This window comes from Vulpes vulpes, chromosome 5 (assembly GCF_048418805.1).
Source record: "Vulpes vulpes isolate BD-2025 chromosome 5, VulVul3, whole genome shotgun sequence".
NCBI classification, from domain to species: Eukaryota; Metazoa; Chordata; class Mammalia; order Carnivora; family Canidae; genus Vulpes; species Vulpes vulpes.
Genome location: NC_132784.1, coordinates 54,730,594 through 54,753,075, shown reverse-complemented (window position 1 = coordinate 54,753,075; position 22,482 = coordinate 54,730,594). Strand labels below are relative to the sequence as shown.

The 22,482-nt window shown below is 47.5% G+C and overlaps 1 protein-coding gene across 2 annotated transcripts in view; it reads right to left on the bottom strand.

Moving 5' to 3' along the window:
• Positions 1-495: 495 nt before the first annotated feature.
• The window catches only part of ZNF407 (zinc finger protein 407), a 446,836-nt gene continuing 424,849 nt past the window's right edge, over positions 496-22,482 (bottom strand). For both annotated transcript variants that reach the window (XM_025997752.2, XM_025997753.2), the window contains exon 9: positions 496-2,916. In XM_025997752.2, coding sequence (XP_025853537.2) covers positions 1,610-2,916 — 1,307 coding nt within the window. In that variant the 3' untranslated portion in view covers positions 496-1,609. The remainder of the gene's footprint in view (positions 2,917-22,482) is intronic.

Sequence of the window (22,482 nt, the reverse complement as noted above, 5' to 3'; positions counted from 1 at the left end):
AGCTAATTATGAATCTCAGTGTCAAACTTGAAATTTTACCTTCCATTTTTTGGGGGGTCGGGGGCGAGGGACAGCTTGTGTCAAGGGGGGTGGTCCTGGGACGGCCAGACACCAAGCCACGAGGAGGGCGAGGCTGCGAGAAGGGCGGGGCTCCCCTTCACAGCTGGTGCCCTCCCACCCCTGCTCTCGGGAGGGGATCTTAGATGGCGTATTAGTGTAAACTTTTAAAAAGGGACTATTTTCTCTTCCTCTTTGCTCATGTGTCTGCTCCTTCCAATGTTTAGGTCCTGTAACTGTGATGGAATATGCCACTGTCGCCACTATTTGCCTGGGCCACGTGCTAAACCCTCTGAGGACGGCGCGAGGCCTCTGGAGGTGCCCAGGCGGCCCAGCGCCCTGGAGGCCAGAGCGGGAGGGGAGGCCGTGGGATACGGGACTCGCTTTCTGGGGTTGGGGGCTGCCCGCCGGCAGGCTGCTGGACAGAAGAGGACATCCTTCTCTTTCAATGCTATAATTTTATTTCAAAGAAAAAAAATAGAACAAAAACCTTTTGCATTTGGGGTAGGGAAGTGTTTTTACACTTTTGGAAAAGGATGAAGAGCAATCAAATCAAGAAGTGAGTTACTAGAACACACACTTGCATTCCACATTTGCAGCGAACGCACAACTAAACACAGATGATGCTGGGCAGGGCTGGGGCTGCAGGGGCGCGGCTTTCTGGTATTAATGTTTAATGTCAGCTCCTTTCCACGGACATAAGTCACAAATAAATCTCACAAAAATGGTATCAATATGAAGAAACATTTGTTATAAAAGCAATATATTGGTATGAACACTATTTTCCAGAGTGCACATTTCATATATAGACTTTATTGTATGAAACGAAGTCAGAATTAGAAGCACTGGGTTGTCTTAACCAACGTGTATTTTAATCCAATAGAAACGTCAAGGCTTTTCTCAGCGGTAGGCTTGAAAGGGTGTCTTTGAAGCAGAGTGCAACCAGAGCTAGGGACACCCCCACCGCGTCTGGGGACAGGAAACTGATGCGAGACATGAACTGGCAGGTCTTCCTTTGGTCTGGCGACACTGTGATCCTATGATCTCAGAAAATGAACAAGGGTGGACTGCTCAAGACCGTCAAGACTTGTAGCTGCAATTTTTAACCAAATATTGAATAAAATGTTAAAATGGCTACATGCTGGGCTGCACGAATGGGCATGTCTCAGGCCACAAGATACACTGTTCTGACTTCTCCACCGCCAGGCACAATCCTTTGATAACCGAAATGGGAAAACATTTGCTGGGGGTGGGTGGGTGGGTTTGGGGGTCGGAAACAGAAACAATGTGGCTTCTCCTCGGCACAGGGATGGATGGAGGGAAAAGACCAGTCACAAAAGAACTAAACAGGAAACAGGTGCAGCTGGCACAGGGCTCAGGCCCAGTGGCACTGCTGGCGGAGGTGCCCTCCACCCCCCAGACATGGGACCGGTGCACAGTCCGTGTAGACCTGATCCCTCTGGGGGCCACACCACTGCCCTGAGGCCTCTCGCCAACCCTGGCTGCCCACGTCCACACATGTCCACCCTGTGCCAGGTGTGAAGGTCTGCGCTCAGGCTTCCCGGAGCTCGTTACTCTCTCTTTGGCTCTGAATGACAGTGGCAGCCGGGGAGCCCTCCTGGGTGTAGATGACCATGCTTGTCAACTGTTCTGTGCCGTTCGGGACCATGGCCTCGGCACCAAGAGCAGCCCCGGCCTGCAGAAGCTCCTGAGAGTCAGCTGCCTCGATGACGGTGTGCGAATAGAGGCCTGCGTCGTCCTGCACGCCCGGGGGCAGCTCGGTCACGATGTAGTGAGTGGCGCCTTCGGGAAAGCCGCCCGCCGACTCCTGCACCATGGCCTGGACCAGCTCCTCGGTGACGATGATCTGCGAGATCTCCCCGTCAGGCTCGGCCAGCCCCACGTGCTGCCCGTGCGCCTCGGCCTCCCGCATGATGATCTGGGAGCCCTCCCGGGCCAGCATGTGCACGGTGCCCTCCTCATTCACGATCACCTGCGTCACGCCCTCCTTCATGAGCTGTCCGGCCGCCGCCGGGTCGCACACAGCAAACTGCAGCACGCCTTGGACCACCTTCTTGAAGGCCAGCTGCGCTCGCTCTTGTGGGGCGCCTGAGGGCCCCAGCGCCCGGGGCAGCGCCCCCATGGCCTCTGCCACCGCGGCCTCCCGGGGGTCAGGGAACACGTGGGGCTCAGGGGCCCCGGGCTGTGCGGCAGTGGCAGCCGGCACCTCCTGACCCGGCAGCCGGCCCAGCGCATCCTCGGGGCTGGGCCTGCCCTTGTCATCGGGCCCTGCCCGGCCATCTGCGCCCCCCAGCTCAGTGACCGCACACAGCAGGGCGTCCAGGGCCGAGGCCGTGTCGGGCGGAGGGACGCCAGCCTCGGCAAGGTCCAGGAGCTCCTGCTTGGTCACCTGTTGGATCACGGTGCCGCCTGGGCTCAGGGGCTCATCCCCAGTGTGGCCGTCCACCGGGCCCCCCACGACTACCACCTGCTCAGGCAGGACCGGCCCGGGGGCCACGCCGCCCACATGGGCACCGCTCTGAGCCGCGGTTATGACCTGCCCGTCTTCGGTGATGTGTACCACCCGGGCCACCTGGCCAGCCAGCGCCAGTGTCTGCAGTGTGGCAGCGGCCGTCTCCTCCACCGAGGCATCCAGGGCGAACTCCCCGTCATAGCCCTGGATGATGATGACCTGCTGGACCTGCTCGGGTGCCGCCGCCTGCCGCCTGCCGCTCCTCAGGGGCCTCTCCTTGACGGGGGACGCCTCTGCCAGTGCAGCTGCCGTGAACGGGCTGTCTGTCTCCACGAACGTGGCTCCTTGGCCCTTCAAACGGCATTCATAGGACTTGGACACGATGCCTATGGGAGACAGAGACCAGTTAGAGCCCAGAAAACGACCTTCAGGCTTACAAGCAAGACAACTCTTCGTAGAAGCTCTAAACCCTCAGCAGAAGCGCTACGGGAACTACACTCTAGGGTGGCTGATTACGGGGACTTGGGGCTCAGCCACCCGCTCAGGGGCACACAGGAGATAGTGAACTGGCCGTTCCCGTCCTCCCAGTTTGAGGGTCCCGCAACCACTCCCAGGAAGGAGTGTGGCTACTCCCTTAGTCACTGTCGTTTCCAACACGACATTCAGTCACTGGTGGGAAGGGAAGATCAGAGGACAGTAGCAGGATCTTCCTGTAAGTTTATAAACAGGTATGAGGAGGACACAGGACGAGCGCATGCTCACCCATCTCCCCTGCACCATCTGAGACACAGGCGAATGCTCATGTAATAACTTGATGGGGAGAAGTATCACTGAAAACTGTAATCTTTATTTCCATCAAAAGAGACGGACTCTTTAAACACAGTTCCTATTTTCGTCTTTAAATCCCTGATTTTCCATCAGTGTTCTTACTATTGCCTCCTTCCCCCCAAAGGAAGAGAATGACCTATCACTGATCTGCAGGAGTATTTCCGTGTCTCAGTGGCCACCACAGTCTTGAAATATCCCGCTTTACTCTCTTTAATGTAGGTCATTTTTAACAAAGCACATTTTATCCTTAGCCAAGGAAAGACAATGATAAGATTATGTATTGTTCGATCTCTTAAAAACAAAATGAGTTTGCTTACTGTGTTGGGGGACCTCAGAGACCCCAGACAAGGCCCACCTCCAGCGGGTTCGGAATCTCAAGCAGGAGCCATATAAGCTGTCAAATCATATTTGCCAAGAGGACACACCAGGCTCACACCCATACCATGGGCAATGGTCCTAGATTCGGAATCTCAGTAAGATCTAACAGTGCAAGCTCCTGGCCCATTCCACCTACACTGCCATGAAGCTTTGCTGTTCTGTGCCTGTACATTCAATACTCAGAGGTCAGGGGAAGGCCGACCACAGCACCCCCTTAATGCGAGAAGCAGAGGGAGTAAAGGGTCTCCCTGTGGCAGCTGCCGGTGTGTGCATGGAAGTAAATGGAATGAAGCTCACCGCACAGCAAGTTCATGGGATTGGTTTTTTGCCACCATGTTCTTTGGGCCTCTGAGGCTCTGGCTCCCAGTGAGGAAAGAAAGGGTACAGGTAATCCATCTTCTTAAACACCTATGAGGACTAGTTGACATTGTCCTTCCTCAGATGCCTCTCTATGGTGTGACTCTTAGGAAGTTGATGGGATCACTGACTCCTGGGTCAGGAGAAGATGCATGGCGTCAAGTAGGACGAGCTCTAGTAGCAGCACCTCCTGCTCCCTTTGGCTCCTGCAGGGGTTATGGAACACCCTGACTTGGGGGGGGGTGGCGCTGATTGGAAGGGCCAGGCCTGGCCAGGCTCTCACCAGCCAGGCAGAAGCTGGCCATCACATCGTAAAGGACAACTGAATTGGCTCGGGGGACAGTCCAAAGCGGCAATGATTCCAGCTCAATGACTTGCCTCACTGCAGTGTAGCTCCGTGGGCCTCGTTTACCCTCCAAGGAAAGAGGACACCAAGCCGGGAGCATGAAAGCTTGCTTCTCATGGCTCCGTGAGCAAGCAGCTCCTGAAGGCCCACCACACGGTGCTAGGGGCTGGGGGTCACAGGGCATCGGTGGGTTTCCATACTGAGGACTCCTACCTCCAGGTGCTCTGAAGACTTTCCAAAGGTTCTATGAGCCTATGTGAGTTTCTGGAGATCAAACCAGTGCATATAACCTGTCCTGCTCAGGGATGTGCCTACTGGGATGCCCCTTCCTCCCTCCCGTCTTCCCTACCCCTTCCCCTGTTTTGTGAGAGAAAAGCTCACCCTGGGGAAAGTGAAAGCACCAGAGGAGGTTAACCGCACAGGTCCTCAGGAGAAGGGCCAAATCCTGTTCTATCCTTCGGCCTCATCTCCCAGTTTAGCTTCTGAATTTGCAATCTCCCTAAAATCTCTCTCTTCAAAGACGTCGGCAGCAGCAGGCCAGGTGAGGCCAGGCCGTTCCACAGAGCCCCCCTGTCCACACTTCTGTGCACACCCATGTTTACACCTGCTCAGTGCCGTGTACCGGGACCTGGGGGCTCAGGGCCCAACATACTTGGACCTGCTTGTGTCTTCCTCTGCTGTGCCTGCAACTGCTCCCTGACCCTCCGCTTCTCTCTCCGGGATGGAATCGGTCCACCTGCCTTCGTCACCCTGAGCTTGATCCCGTCTGCCTCTGCATGTTGTCATCATCACACCCTGCGCTTGATGTGCTCGGTTCCATCTATTCTCTTAACTCCAAGGTCATTTTCTCTAGTTTAGAGTTGGGGGGGGGGGGAGTGGGAGAAATGAAGAAATACAGACACAGAAATAAAGAAGGCAGCCTTCATATCAGCCCCAATTAACCACAGAAGAGGATCCTGCCTCGATGTCAGAAGCAGGTGAAAGGACGGCAGGTGGGAGCCCCACCAGGTCTCTGGGGCTCTGACGGCCTCCGACAGCAAGCCTACGAGCTGCAGGCCCTTCCTCAGTCTGCAACTGGACGCAAAGTCTCTCAGGGGTAGAATTATCCTCTGAATCCCTTGCAGCACTGATAATGATGCTATTCTGAACTACTTGCTGGATTTATTTGAATCCAGAGGTGGGTTAAGCCACTTCCAGACCATTAAAGTGAACTACAAGGGTAAACACTACTGTCACGGCGGCATGTGATGAAGCCTGACACTGCCAACATCTTCGCTGCAGTTCGGCGCGAGCCCCGCTACTCCATCACAGTTCATAAATGCGAGTGCAGGTCCATCTTTTGATTCAGCAATTTAATAACTTCGAGTGCTGTCAGTACCGCTTTGAAAAATAGCACCTATAAAATGTAACAGCCTCAATCAGATTGAAAAAGATTCACCCACTGAAGATTCCTCCATTTCGCCCATAATGAATTAATGTGGAGCTATGCAGAAGTTCAAGTGTCATTTAAACTAATGTGAATCTCTACTGTAACTTTGCATTCTAACTGGGCTATGACCAAGAATTTACTGGGGACATCAACTTCAATTTCTGAGCTCTTTCTAGTAAATATGAACCGTAAAGCTCACCAATGCAAATGGCCAAATGGATTCAGTATTTGGAAAACAGGAACTTTGTACAGGCTTATCCTTACCTGCTTAGTCACCATTATGAGGCCCAAAGTACACAATCTTTAATGGAGCACGGCCGCCCAACATAATATTTGCACTGTGCTTTGTATCTTTCAAAGACAACATCGGGTTCTGGTGTGGTAATAGTAGCTAATCAAACCGTGCATCTGATTCAGCCTTTTTGGACCTGTTTGTAAGACGACCATAAATTGCTCTGTGCAGAAGGGGCAAATAGGTTAAAATGCTCCTGCCTGTTTCTGAAAAATCCCAACTTACTGCCTGTTTGCCTTCGGGAATACAGAGATATTATACACCCTTCTCATAGCTAAACGCATTGAAAGTCTACAACTTGGTTGAAATGAGAAGGGCTTTTCAGGGAGTGGAGGGTTTGTTTTCTGGGAAATGATTCCGAATTAGGCTCCCTTCCCCCGGAGGTCATTAGGAGATCCAGTCTCTTCTTGAGGAGAGCATCTTTGGAGTTGAAAACCACGAACTGTCGTGCAGCGGTGGAGGGGTTAAGATGTCGAGACTCACACTCCCCCAAACCGTGCCGAACCGTGCTGATGGCTCTGTTTGGCTGTCTGGGGGCTTCTGGGAAGCTGCAAATAGGGTTTAGCACCTGACTGCTTCCTTTCTGTGTGTGTGTTATTCTTTTGTTACTGTCATTGCTCTTTCTCACAGAATAAATACCTTATGCTTTTGTTAAGCTTACATTTAATTAAAATGTACAGAATTTGTGCAGTAAACTCGAATGAAACAAATAAAACAAGGGCCCCCTCTCTTGAAGGCATACGTTGTGAATGAAAAATGTCATTACAGACTAAAAAATTTTGCAGTAAACAGGGCCTACAGAGAGAAGTTTCCCCTGTAATGACATCCATAAAATACACAAATGGCACTTTTAGTACCATCCTGAATATGGCATTTTCTGTGCTCTACACACAATCTAAATGGTTTGATCATAGAGCATAATACTCCATTGGGTTTATAGAACAATCAATGTTCCATAAAATGATGTATTTATCCAATAGTAGTCTCAGCAGTTACTGGCGTATGACATTGCAGGACACAGGCCTGGACTCCACGGCGGCGCCCATGCTGGCTGTAAAACTTATCTAACGCCACTTCAACAACTTCATCTCATCTGCGTCAAGTAATTTGTTGAAGCCTCAGTGTGGCTTAAAAAAAAAAAAAAAAAAACTTGTAATAAAAATTCATAGAATTTTCAGGAGAATGAAAGCCGATGACAATGGAAAGGTCACATTGTGTCTCCACGAAAGGGGTCAAAGGTTGCCGGCAGTTCTAAAACTGAAAGTAGATTTCATGCATCGCGTAGCAGATAAAGACAGCATTAAAAAGGCTTGTGTGGGGCTGGATGCCTAGTGCGTGGGGAAGCTTGTGCTGACATTCGCGTGACGATCAGCCGCATTTATTTTAAATCTCGAAGCTTCTCCTGAAAGTGTACTACATGCTTATACAGTGCCTGGTTAGGTCAGATTCTGTGTTTTATCTATATTGTTATTTCTTTTCTTTTCTCTTTTTTTTTAAAGATCTAATGGACTATCTTAAAGGGGTCAGGAATCAGGGAGCACTCCACCCAGCCGACAAAGAGGCACTCCTGCTACGTGTGCTTGAGATCTGGTGTTCTGGAAGGGCCCTGAGCCTGAAAATGCGAGGCTGGCTCATTGTCATTGTTAAAGCACCTCAAATATGACGCGATTAAAAAAAGTAATACTTTTCATATAAAAATTTGGGGCACACATGACACTGTGATTCTTAAGCCACATATAATTTTTCTTGACTTCAATTTTAAGATGTAATTTTAACAAGAACGTTAAGAAATCATACTTAATGTCTATTAAAATGAAACAATATTAACAGATTATGCTAATAAATTAGAACCATATTTTAATGTCACAAAAGCTTATAAGTTTTTCAAGTGAGAGCAGAAAAAATGACAAATTAAAATTCAATGCAATATAACCTTGTAGAAATTTCGAGGCAGGGGATAAATTATTCCTACAATAGCACAGCCAGTCAAAGCAATATCAATAATTGCTCTATGGTATAGTCATTCTTTGGACAATAATAATTACAGGTCTTGCTGCAGGATGCCCCTAAGAGAGCGCCCACTGAAACCTGGTTTGGAAGAAGTGAGGGCTTTCTGTGTGAACACAGCACAAATTAGGGAGAGCTTCCTGGGCCAAATGCTCTGTACCACCTGACATCCCTGAAGGAAAACTATTCCAGGGATTTAAGAAAGAATCCAACCTGGTTAAGAACTGTAGCAGGTGAGAGCAACCTCTCTGTCCTATGACCTCATTCCAAAATGACATTTTGCCATCAAAAAAATTTTTTTTTCTTTTTTTGAGAGAACAGAGGATGGCAGTACCTTATGACTATTATTTTCAAGGGTTAGAAATGTGTTCTGGTCAGTGTGAATAAAATTCACACACAGATCAGAAATATTTAGGTAACTGGAGATACAGAATTAAAATGATTTCTAGTCTCAGGCGCTGGTTAACAATGGTAGCTGTACTGGTGAGATTTATTTCAGAGCACAGACCTGTCTGGTCATTCTGCTATGAACTAGCCTAAGGATGCTATTTACAGTGCAACATAATAATTACAAGGCATTTTGGTAAACATCTGCTTTGTACCAAAAAAAAAAAAAAAGTGTAAAGAGAGATGTTACAGAGTTACAGTAATAGCCGTCACCCTGTCCTCAATTTCCTGAAGGCCACTGTTGTATAAGAAGAGAGGAAGAAAATGTTTTTCTATGAAAAATTAACTGAAGTCTGCATCATTTCTGACAGACCCTTCTGCATAAGTTTAAATATACAATTTGATAAGATACACTGTGCAATTTTTACCGAAGGAATACTTATAGTATTAGTCAGGACACAGATTTAGATGACAAAAGTTTTAGTCCTTTTTTCTCAATTATCATTAGTACTACATTTATGATTGGTAGTGAAAGATAATCGGATATGACCCCTGAAAGAAATTCTAAGATATTCAGAAAAAACAGAATAAATTTTATCTCAAGTTAGAAATACATGACTGGCCAGGTTTCTAGCTTTACCATGAACAGTCTCCATGGGCCTAGACATTTCCACGGGCACTGAAGAGTGACAAAGAATAAAAGACAATATTTTACCTTTAAAGTCACAAACCCTAAGAAATTTTGTATTATATCAGACTCCTAGGTATATATCATCATTTCCATGCATGAGGATCTAATGGGAGCCATGCACACAAATCTTAGGCAAGAAGATAAGAGCAATGCTTTAAGGTTATCCTGACAGGCTTTTTGGGAGGAATGTCAAGGGGAGGGTGTGGTTAACCGTTTCCTGGCTGAGGTAGAGGCCGGTGGGCATTGCTGACAGATGACCGGCGACTGCCACAGAACTTTGGAAACTGGACTCCTGTGAAAGAGATGGTGTCATCATGCTTCACAAGGGTGATGAGATGGGGTTTTAAAGTTAAATGGTAAGGTGCTCTGATCTTGTCTTTTACCCACGAAGAACGCTTCTTAAAAATCGCCAGTTGATTTGCTAGAAGAAAGTGTTCAAATGTCTTAAGTCGCATCAGGAGCAAAGTGAGGGGGAGGCCCCAGCCCTCACCCCACTCTCTGCGCCAGGTCTGTCCCAGTCTCGGTGGGTACCAATGAACACATCCGAGGAGCCCAGAGCCTTGACTGGAGCCGTTGAAGGCCAGGCTTGCAGCTTTGGAAGCTTCCTTCGAAGCCCCTGGTGAGCAGCAGCCCGGGGCCTGCTGTGAGGCCGCCTCCTCTGTTCCATTCAAACTAGCACTGACATTCTTTCTCGCATTACAGAATCAAGAAATTAGGGGGCCCGACGATCTTTTCCTACTGTCCTCTGACAGGCGTATAAAACTCCCAGTATAGATAACACAATATTAGGAGACAAGGCCTATTTTTCAAAAGTTGTGCACATCACACACATTTTAAAAGGTAAAATTATGCAAATAAGGAGCCAGCCAATGTTGTTAGTGGGGCGTTCCTCTTGCAAGGCCGGCTTATGGGGCTAACAAGGCACATTAAACTTGCCTCCTTTTGTTTCTTTGGGCAAACCCTATAAAAAAGATTGCACTCATTTTCATAGGCACGTTCAGATTTCCCGTACATTACAGTATCATCACATCTTTCCTGAGGAAATGAGAGGAAACAGACATTTGTCTTCATTGCAGACATTTCTGTATGAAGGTAAAAAGCAAAGCGCTTCTCAGTAACAGCACCGAGGCACCATTAAAATCAAATTTACAGTAAACAGAACCTGCAGCTGGGGCAAAACGCTCACTGTTAGTATTTTAATTATCAGCAAAGCTTTTGGAGGCCTAACATCTGCTCATAGCCGAATGACAGCAGCTGCTTGTGTACACTTCAAACAATGCGAATATCTTCTCCACATATTAAAATGAATCATCTGTTCTGGGCACATCACTGCTATTTTCCTATGAAGCTGGCTTGTGTGGGTGAGGGGACCCTGAACTTCATGTGGTGGCCAGACAAGGATGGCCTCACAAGGATGAAGTCCAAAGACAGCAAACACGTGAGTCTGGGACGTGAAGACATTCAGATGGTGTTGGAGGTCACGGTCACCTGGGTGTAGCCACAAGTGCCAAGGACGCTCCAGCACTGTGTTCACAGCGACATCCAGGACGAGCAGAGTAAACTGAGGCAACTCAAAACAGTCCGGTGCATCCTGTAAAAGTTGGAGTGAGCAGTGGCCGTGTGTGGATCTGCACAGCCTGACCGACTGAGGCGGAGCCCCTGGGGGGCTGGCCACGGTCTCCGGCTAGCCTGGCCCCTGCCTTCTCTGCATGCGAGGACAAAGTGGCGGGGGCGGCAGGGCTGGGGATAGGGGTACAGACGCTGCCATGGTTAAGGCGGAAAGTGAAAACTTCTTTTTAACCAGTGGCTACTACGATCTTTGTTTTGAACATCTTCCTAAACACCTCCTTTGTTAAACTTGCAGGACATCTCTATGCCTGGGTAGTAAAGTTTAAAACTGATTAAGAAGATACCAAACAAAAGACACATGATGAGGCCTGCACCGCTGCTTTCAAATGGCCAGAATAAAAACAAACTTGCAAATTAAAATGTTGAGTAAAATGCAGCACATGAATGAAACCTGAGGTGTAGGAGGCACATACCTTCCACGCACCTGCTGGATCTGAGGGGCAGGGGAGTGCGAGGGGAATCCTTTCAGGACATGACAAATCTGAGGGGTGCCTTCTGAGGCCAGAACGGGCAGGACACGTGGCTGCTGGGTCTGTGTGTCTGTGTGTCACATCTAAGGGGCGACACACACCCCGTGGGAAGTGCTGGAGTGGACGTCTGCGGCACCTGCCGGTGAGAGGGTGCGGCAGGGGACCAAGCTATGCCCAGCATGGTGCATGACTACATGGGTCACGTGGGGGTGCAAACTTGAAAGTAGTCTCTCTAATGTCACCATTGGGTTGCTAAATGTGTAAGGGCTGAGAGGTTCTGGGCTGGGCAGGCTCATATGCAGGCCAGGGCGTGAGGGGCCGTCTGCAGCCATACGTGGGGGTCACAGCACGACTGGGAGGGGGCCCGAGGGCCAGGTCATGGGCACGTGCCATGCAGGGATGCCCAACAATGCTCCGTATGGGGAATGGTGACTTGAGTGGCCTACAAATCCAAACATCCCATGTGATGAAAACCCAGGAACCCCGGCAAGAAACACGGTGCCACTGAGCGAGCCACACCCTGTGTTCCTAGGGATACACGGTCGTTTGACCCCTGGAAATAACCTCCAACAAAGCTTAGGGAAGAGCTTAGAATGTGTGTGGGTGGGTCACTGTTTGCCCAGATCACAGAAAACCAGGCCCTGGGCCCCGTGGGGCTTCACGGGACACAGAAGCAGCAGAGCGGGAGCCCCGCTTCCTTCGGTTGCTGTCTGTGCACCAACAGATGCCTCATCTTGATACTCAAGGAGGCAGCCGACCAAGAATGAACACACCACCCCTGTACCATGAACGGCACCAGATAATTTAATCATTTTCACTGCACAATAGGCTGAAAGCTACTTTCTGAAATTAAAGAAATGTATATGCTTACTCAATGTCAAATTTTCATCTTTTCTTGGAAACTACATACACATAAGCACACATACATTTATGTACAAACAGTGGCACACACATACACACGTGCACAGGCAAAGTTAATAGTGTTCTAACCAGCTTACTTTCCTGTTTGCGTTCTGCTCATCATTGCACTCCTGTGCCAAGGTGTTCGCCTTGCGCCTATCCTGAACTAGACGATAGCCCAGGACAGACAGGGCTGGTGGTGTGGCTATCAAGTTAGATGGGAAGATTACCCAAGTTAGATGGGATGATTACCTCTTCATTAAGAGGTAACACGATGGAAAATAAAATCACACCACTGCCAGTCCTGAGAACTGAGCAGTAAGTGGTACAGCAAGGCAAGGATCTAATTCACTTGGAAGCAAACCCAGAAGAAGAAATGCCCCCTCTGAACGTCGGCAGCAAGGCCACTAGAATTTGCAGGTTCCCAAGTGTTCTTGGGAAGAATACACCTGAACACGTTTGTGATTTGTCACGTTTGTGACCTATTACATAGTTTCTCAATAAACATGACAGAAATACGTAGGTTCTAAGGCAACTATATTAAAACGTATCCACAGGAAATTAGGCACTTTGCATATTTTTTTAATTGTACATTTCTTTAATTTGAATGTCACTTCAGGTTTTACAGAGAAATTAAGTGGATGCTCTAACTGCCCTCAGTATACGGCTCTGACACACTGAATTATAATCATCCCTAAGCATGCCCATCTTTTCTACTAGACTGAGAGCTCCCCAGAGTGTGGAGACCCTATTATTCACCATGGCATTTCTAATGCATGGCATATAGTAGGTCTTAACAAATACTGCTTTAAAAAGAGGGTGAGAACCTCCCTTCACACTAATGTTTAGTAGAGAATAGAGCGGAAGGGACAATCTTTAAAATCCAGTAAACAGGAAGAGCAGAGCCATGGAGTCAGCATGCCTGGATGTTATTCCTCACTATGATCTGGGCAAGCACTGTTGGAAGACACTTCTCCATGGATCTCTGTGTTTCTGTACATCTTAGCAAGAGGCACTGACTGCCTTTATTCTACATCTTTTCAGGGATGTTTCTAGAGCAAACAACCTTGGGAGACAGATATTGTGTCTTTTTCCAGAGCAAAGGGCAGATATATTTACTGTCCGGTATGATAGAAACAGGGATCCCTTTGGGGAGAGAGACAGGCCAGCTCACTGCTCATAATAAAAGACCTGGGCTCCTGAAGTCCAGATGCTTCTCCCGCTGTTTACAGGTGCCATAGGGCCTCTTCATGTCACCTGTGGGAGTTGGGATCTGGGGACCAGAACACACACTGCCCCTTGGTTACTGCTCCTGCTGTAAGTAATAATGTAAGGAATCTTGTGTCTTCTGCTAGCATCCATTTACTTAGCAAATTAACTTGCTAGTTTGTAAGAACTTGGGTCTTTCATTGTTCTAGACAGTTACCTAAACTCCTTACATCTCAGAATCTAACCTATAAAATGGGGATAACATGAATGATTGAAGAGTGAGACAGTCCACGTAAAATGCTTAGCTCTGCACCTTACACATAGTTTGGGCTCAGTGAATGTTAGACCTTATTATATTTTAAATAAAATGCATCACAGTTCAGGTCAGATCATCTGAGACTGGTATGTAATGTGACTAATACCTTTAGATATGTAGAACAATCATCTATGATTAAACTATTCGAAGTATATTTTGCATTTAACAAAATTACATTTAATGTAAACCAATAAAAGCCTGCAGTCAGGATTAAAGAAAAAAATATGCTCAAGGCAAGGGAGAGAACTTTCGAGTTGCAGCTGCCTATAAGGTCAATGCAGGTGCCACGTCTGGGTCGACACAAGTACCGAGTCCAAAAGGCAAGGGGAGAGAAAGAAGGCATACTAGTCAGATGGCATTTAGGGTGCCCTGTGTAGGTCTGTGCTCCACATTTTAAGGAAAACATTAACAGATAAGCATGAATACAGAGAAGAGAAGCATCAATAATTGGGGGCTTGAAAACTCATAAATTCTTCAAATACTTCAGGATTATCTTTACAGGAAATGTGAAGGGATCCATTTGACATAGCCCTAGAAGGCAAGAGTTGGGCAGCAGAGGTTACAGGGAAGTCTGCTTGGCCTCAACACTGATTCAGAAATGAACCCAACATGGGAGTAATGAGCGCCCATTAGGAGAGGCTGGGAGGTGCTTTTGGGGGATAAGATGACTCAAATCAGGGCCTCTATTATCCTTGCTAATCACTTAGATTCAGATTCTAGATCTCCTGAAGCTGGGAGCAGAAAATCTGAATATTCATGAACCTATCAAAATAGACAGTCCTGGTGACTGACACATTTTCAGGAATCTGACAAACAAGTTTGCCAGGACATGCTGGGTGAGAGCCTGTCAGAGCACTGGGGTTCATTCTAGCTCCATGATCCCATCTCTGGCTCCTGCTCAACACCCCCATGCCTCTGGCTACTTAGTTCTTCTAGGGCAAACCCACTGTGACCTTGCTTCACTGTTACCAGATATTTGAATCTGTCCAGGCTCCTGAGTTTCAAGCACTCACTTCTCTGTACCTTTTTTTCTGTTCGTAACTGTATTATCTTATCACCTGACAGTGAAGTCTTGATGAATAAAACCCAAAGAATCTATAATTGGTTACAGTTTATTTAAAAAGTGAGGTGGGGGTAGAAATGCACCACTCAGACCCCCTGCTGCAGGAAGCACAGCTAACAGGTGCCCCCCCCCCCTTCCCTAAGAAGCCTCTGGGCAATGACTGAGTGCAGGGGGACTGTGGGGACTTCTCTGCTAGGTGACCCTGGTTCTTGGCACTGCAGTCTGCAAGCCTGACTGCTCGGTCTCCCTCCTCCCTCTCCTTCCTTCATAGGGGTGCAGCAGCTCTCCCCCATTCTCCCTTTTCTCCTTTTCACTCACAAGCACCGCCTCCATGAGAGTCTCCTTTGTGTCTAAACTTGGCCTGAGCCTCTGAGCACCGCCTGAGAAAGCAAGGACCTGGGGCCCGCTCACTGCATTACAGGAGGACAGGGCACCTCCTGGGAAGCAGGTGCCACCATGGTCCTCGGCACAGGGTGATGGTCTACTTGGAGGCTGGGAAGATGTCCCAGTGGAAGGGAACACATTTGGTGGTACGTGAACTGGGCAACTAAAAGATGTGGCTGCAGCAATGCCTAACAAGATAGACGGGGCAGCCAGGACTCTCAGGGGTCCTGACACCACCATGTGGAAGGAAAACATGAGACGGAAGGCCTTGAAGACACCTCCAAGAGATCCACGGGGCCTCTCTAGCAGTGGACAAGAATTTCTGAACCCTACATCAGACACTGGGGAAGAGGAATGGATTACCTTAGGGGTGTGAATTGACAGTGACCCTGGATCCTGTATCATCATACCTCCCCTATAGGACAGGGTGCTTACATGGGCCAAGTGCAGAGGGAATTCTGGCTACCATCCAGCTTGCATTGGGTTCATGGGGCCCTCTGTCATGGGTACAGACAGTGGTACAGGTAGCCCAGGCCTCTGTGTCTGATTGATTAGAGGGTGAGGTATTGGAGGCACTGGGGGGTGAAGTACAGAAAGTTTGGGTCCTCCCAGATTCCTATGTGGAAATCCTAATCTCCAAAGGGACAAGTGATGGTATTAGGAGGTAAGGCCTTTGGAAGGTGATTAGGTTGTAAAGGTGGAGCGCCCCTGAATGGAATTAGTGCTTTCACACAAGGGCACAGAGTTAGCTCCCTCTTCCCACCATGTGAGGCCACAGTGAGAAATCGGCAGTCTGCAACCTGGAAGAGGGCCCTCACCGTGCTGGCACCCAGATTCTGGACTTGCAGCCAGGTGAACTGTGAGCAAGACCTTTCTGCTGTTTATAAGTCACCGATTGGTACTATAGCATTTTGTTAGAGCACCCTGGGGCGTCCAAGACAATGAGGTAAATCCACATAAGAGCCACAGTGCAGATCCCTGGAATCCTGAAGACCATCCATCCCACCAGGGTAGGAATTACAAGCTTCTGAGCATCAGCCCGCGGCAATGACAGACACAGTCTAATCAACTGACCAGAGGCAGCAAGCGGCCACACCACCAGACTACCCACTCAGGTTCCAAAAGACCTGCCATGTGTCCCCAGCTGCTCACTGGGAGGGGGGATCCCCCAGGAGATCCTCAAGGCACAAAGGCACAAAGGCAGAAGGGGCTGGCAGTAGTCAGTTGTCACATGGAAACAGAGCTGGGATCACACCTGGGCAGGGCCAGAAAGCCTGAGTTGGAGAAGTAGCCCTGACTCGTCCATCATGACATGCTGCGCCAGGCAACAGACAATATGTCAGGTATTTAAAACCAATCCCAAACATTCTTGGAGAGTCCTAGGGTTGGTGCGCTTTCCACACAATTTTGTTCTGGACTGTACACTGAGAAATCACCTTCCCAGTGACAGATCTGAGCCAGGAAAGATGCTGAGTCATCAAAGAAAGATGGAAGATTATTTACTATCTGGATTTTGCCGAGACAGGAAGGCAAAGAAAAGCAGGCAGAAACCCTTCCATAGAATTCTAAACTACTGAAGAAACAGTTTCCTAGTAAATTCTCACTTATCCCATAAGACTGTTCTTGAAGTCCCTAGGGATATCTTAAGGTTTTCGTTCTTATATTATTTAAATCTGCTAGATGTGCCATCTAGAACTCGGTATTTCAGATTATCTTCTTAATTATTATGTATTCAACAAATACACTAAATTCCTTGTATTTAATTCTTTTTATCAGCAAGGCAAGTATGAATTATGGCCTAATTTTTGAGAAATTATTTGAAAATATTGGCAATAACAGATCATTAAAATAAAACATAATCAGGTAACATACATTCAGATAGCCACATCTTCAAAGAGAGAAGAACTCCTCACCTGGCCTAGGGTGGGGATGAGGAAAGAAGTATTCACAGAAGACCAGGGCTTTGGAGATGAGCAGGAATTTGTCAGGCAGTGAAAACAGGTGGAGAACTCCCTCCCCCCATCATTCTATGTGTGTTCTAAACCCAGCAAGTGTGTGCCTTGGCTACAGTCTCAGCATGGAGGCAAGACAGGGGAGCAGAGTGAAAGGTAGGTAGGGCTCCCCCGGTCCTGGGAGGCTCAGGGCTCTGAACTTGGGATATCTCTAGTGATCGGAGGCCAATGAGGGAGTTAAAACAAGGAAATAACACAGTGGATGAGACTTGGAAAATGCCCGGCTGTGGAGGAGGGGGCAGATTTGCAGAATTGATTTCCTGGAGTCCCCCAAGGTCTCCTTATACCATGTCCTGCTCATAACCAGCACGTCCATGACTGATTCATTATGTGTTTACCACTGGGTTCGTGCTTTGTTCAGCCCTGTCTCCTCCCCAGAACATACACAGTGTGAGAAGGCACCTGGATGGCTCCATATGATTCCTGGCATCTAGTAGGACGTGTGGGGTGGTGGGTGACTGAGGGAAGGGCTGTTGCCAGAGACAAGCCGGGCCCTCATCCCCAGGGTGGGGGAAGGGTCCACTTTTATGGTTGGGGATTACCCAGGGTGCAAAGGAAGAGAGGGCAGGAATGCTGATGCAGCACAGGTCATAGACTTATGGGGCCAGAGCTCTTGGTCTAATGCAAAGGGGGCAAAGGTTAAAGGCATTCCTGTGAACTAGCTCACTGGCTTCTTTCTGGATGCTTCAGTCTCTGAACCCCAGAGACTTTTCTTTTGAGCTCATCTCTGAGTCCTCCTGCCTCTTTTCCTCTCTGGGTGGCAAGGTCTTGAGGACTAACATAAGGTCAATGGAAATGTTCTTCAATTGGGCAGGTGCTTCCTGAAACCCCAGCAGTTTGCTGAGGTGCCATGGGGAATGCAGGTCATTCATGGCAACAGGGTAACTGTTTCCATTTTTATTTAAAAAAAAAAAAAACGATCAAAAAGGTATTTCAACATTGTGTCCCTATAGCAACAGAAGAGCTTGAGACCCTAAGTCTTGCTCTGTGAGCTTAACAGTGGGTACTCAGGACATTACACTGACTCCCCACAGGAGTTGCCACAGTGTAGTCCTGCCCTGGGGTGGGGGTGGGAGGCTTTGGCCAATTTAGAATTGAAATGTGTTCCTGTTCTCAGTCATATGCTGTCTAACTTACACCCACAGTAGACTGTGTTCAATGACTGGGAGCCTAAGAGACACTCAGAGTAAAATATAAGTACAGGAAGAAACTGCCATGACAAGAATTCTATGAATTTACCTCAAATTGACTTTCAGAAGGTCCTTAGCTTGTATTCGTTTGATCAAGATTATTTATTTGCAAATAAGTGCTTACAAAAGTGCCTTCTTGCCTTGTCATTTCAAAACAAACACTTCAAACATAATTATAAAAATGTATGAAAATAATCTCGCTGATTTTTTGAAGGCACAAAATGTCAAGGATTCCAGCATCAGCTCACTGAGAGCAGCTCTCAATTTAGAAATCAAGCTGAGAATTAGATTCTTGGGGGAGAACCAGGAAGAGGTGTCCAGTTGATTCTTGCCAGCAACACGCTGGGGGCCAGGGGGATGAGGGGGCTAGGCTGGAGGCCGCGTGTCAGGCTGTTACCAGGATACCAGGTGTCAGGTAACTGGGGGGTAAAACACCCAGGCAGAGAGGGAAGCAGAGTTCTGAGCCCCAGGGGGCACTGATGACTGAAGCAGAGTCTGAGCGAGGCAGGACAGCTACACAGTCAAGACCTGAGATCTCACAAGGCAAGAAAGAAGAGGGTGATGGAGTGTGTGAAGGGCCAAAAAGTCATACCTTAAGGACTGACATTAGGTCTCTGGTAGCTGCTGTAGCTGCAGCAGACGGTTGAGGGTAATAAGGGCGGGGATGTACAGAACACCCAAACAGGAGGCACAGACCTCAGGCCACCGAGACAAATGAGGGTATGCACCGGCCTGGGTCCCACTCCCGGCAGACGACAGGATGCCGGCAGGTGCCCTTCAGAGCACATGGCCAACATGCCGTGAATACCAACACAGGACAGTTTTATACAAAAATCAGAATACAACGTGATCTGATTAGCAGCTTCATTAAGAAGGGGGGAAAAAAAAGGAAGATGCGTGAAACTTGGAATAACATTCACCGAAATATGGAAATTTCTCTTTTACCTCCATCCACCTCTGCTCACTATTAGAATTCCTCAGTATTTTTCTGAACAAAAATGTCCCACTCTTTCTTGGAGTCGCAAGACAATCAGCATGACAGTACTGAATTAATTCCTCATTTGCTGGCTGAAAGAAACTCAGAGCTGAATTGCCAAAGGGCAAAACAGAGCGAGTGACACCATACATCTCTGCTTTTATATATGTCCATTTGATTACTGCGCTTGTATGTCTGTATTATCCCGGTGATCTAACAGTTGTTGCCTTACTTCATTTACTGAGTGCTAAGGTATCTATTAGCAGGAATTGTGCTTTGAAAAGTATTATTAAATATCTGGAATTCTTAATAGATATTCCCGGAAGTTCAGCCGATAAATCACAAATGGAGAAAGGAGAAAAAAAAAAAAAAACACATCCCAGGAAATGCTCTGTTAGGAGGACATGCCTTGAAAAGCTGCCCTGGGACTGTGCCTGCCTGGTGGCTGGGTTGCTGCTGGGGCTCAGGTTTGAAACCCTTCTGCGCTCACAAGTCCAGGCTCTCGCCTGCTTTTCCTCAGGGCCGTGGGTACTTCTGATGTCTAGACCCCCCTTCTGCTAGCTACTCCTATCAGCTACAACCACTACTCTGCCTTTCCTCTTCTTTCTGACACCATCCTGCCAGGGCTTCGGCCAGCACAGATCACCCTTTTGCATATACACATACCTTTCTCCAGGTAACATAAAAAGAACCAACCAACTCCCCAAAATTCCAACTTGGCCAGCCACCTCATCCTCACTGAGCTTGGTTCTTTCTTAAGATGTACCTTTGTTATTCAACTTCTGGTTTTACTGTCCCACTTCTCACATTGATCTTTATCTAGGAAGAGAACGCTAAACATTCGAATGGATATACCCCATAGCAGCCTAGATTTGGGATACAGCCTTATTAGATAAAAAAGTCTTCATTCCTTTCCCAACTACAAAGAAACTGTTATGGACATGACAATTTATTTGGCCCCTGCTTAGCTTGGAAACACTGAAAGTCAGGGGGCAAGAAATACTTGGGAGGCAAACCACCAAATCTGGATAAGGGATTTTTCAGCTCACACCTTCACACAGAACATGTGAACAGAGAGAGAAAGAGAGAGTGAGTTTTTTTTTTAATCAGTTGTAAATTCAGCACTATGAATAGAAAATATTCATAGGGAAGTGAGGCAACTAGCACACAGATTCTTTACACAGCCATTAGAAGGGGCTCGGCCAAAGGCAGGCGCTGTTTGCTCAAGGGGAACAGATTGCGAGTCACCAGCAGGGTTGGAGCTCTGTTTCCCCTGATGCTCATGGTTTGGCTGTGGGCTGGCTCACCTTCGACCTGTTGGCTGATGTTAAGTATTAGGCCTGCTAAAACCTTCCCCAAACTTAGGAGAATGAGACAGATGGAGCTGCAGCTGTGCTGGCTAGAGGGGAGTCCACAGCCACTCGGTCCCCCACTACTCCTAGAGGGCCCAGGGCTCTCAGCACATGGTTTAAAACCCAGCGGCCTAGACATCCCTCAGCTGCTGCTTGTGGGAGACTTCTAGGATGCCACGATAACGCCGATCCTCTCAGGCTGAGCAACCTGGTTCTAATCACTGCTTAGTCTATGGAGGACACCACCTATTGACTGGTCTCATTGTTGTCTTTTTAAAATGAGATAGTATGGTCAATCCTTTCCTGTTTAGACATGAATAGACATTCTCTTTGGTACACTTAACATACCTTTGCCCCCACAATATAGTAGCCAGTTGTTATTATTTAGATTTTGAAATTAATGGGCTGATTGTAGTATTATAGCTCAAATGGATTTACTGTTATATTTGGCCCAATGTGATTTCAAGTAAGAATTACTTCTGACCATTTGGATGGAAATTCAGGGACATTAAAAGAAGCCATGTTTACACTGTCTGGTTCATCACGTGCAAATACTGTGCATTAAGATGGGAAATACCACCCCCCCCCCCAAAAAAAAGATGGGAAATACCCATTCATGAAAATAATGAGAACTGACATCAATAATATAATATATATTATATATATGATATATATAATATATATAAAATATATAATAAAATAACAGGTTTACAGATTCTGAGACATATATAAAGCAGCAGATTTGCTCCTTCTGCTTAAAAGCATATTCATTCCCTCCATCCCCCATTTGGTCTGAACCATAAGCCAAAAACAAAGCCCTCTGGTCTGTTAGCACAAAGCCTTATAAAATCAGCCCACGTTGGACATTACAGCTTCCATTCTATGAAAGAGCAGGGTGTGGGGTGATGAGTCTGATAGCGGAGAGGAAACAGCAGCAAGGAAAGCAGCGGGTCAGTGGGTGCCCCCAGACTCCAGCATTCAGAAAACATCCGCGTGGATAGCACTGTGAACAAAGACAATGATGATAAAATTGGTGCTTTTGTTTTATACGTCTGGCACAGATGGGCCTGGCATGCTTCATGTTTCATTTTCATGAAACCCTGCCACATTTCTACTGTTCGCAGGCAAAAGTCCATGTGAAGGGAGCCCATGACTTGCTGGTTGCTTTTCTCTTAATGCTCCAACTTAAGCCTGAAGAAGGAATCTGAACACTTCTCAGATCGGCTGAGTGAATATAATCTGATGCATACCTTGGGGACTGAATGATTCAGATATCAACATGCATTTTAACTAAAATGAGTAAGTATGACTTTCCAGTGAGACATTACGTTCTAATATAAAACTTTCTGTTGAGGTGATCACACAGCTGCATACTTTACACACACATGCCTTTTCCCTCAACAGACTGAAAAAATGTTTTGTTCCTCATTCGGACACATATTGCTGACAATGCACTCTTTTCCTTTATAATACAACCCTGGAAGGAAGTCTCTGCTACCATGGAATTTGCACCAGTGTTTAGACTGGGTGCTGAGTGTGATTGTGGCCAGTGTGAGTACCCCCAGGACCTCTGATGGACAAACACACCTTCAGTCTTGGCCCCAAACACTAACTACATGGTGATTGTTAGCAGAAAATAAAAACCTTTAAACACCACACTAAACAGTAAGTGTCAGGTTTTGTTTTTTGATTTTCCCCCCCCCAAGTAAACCGAGTATCATTTGGTTTTAGCTACA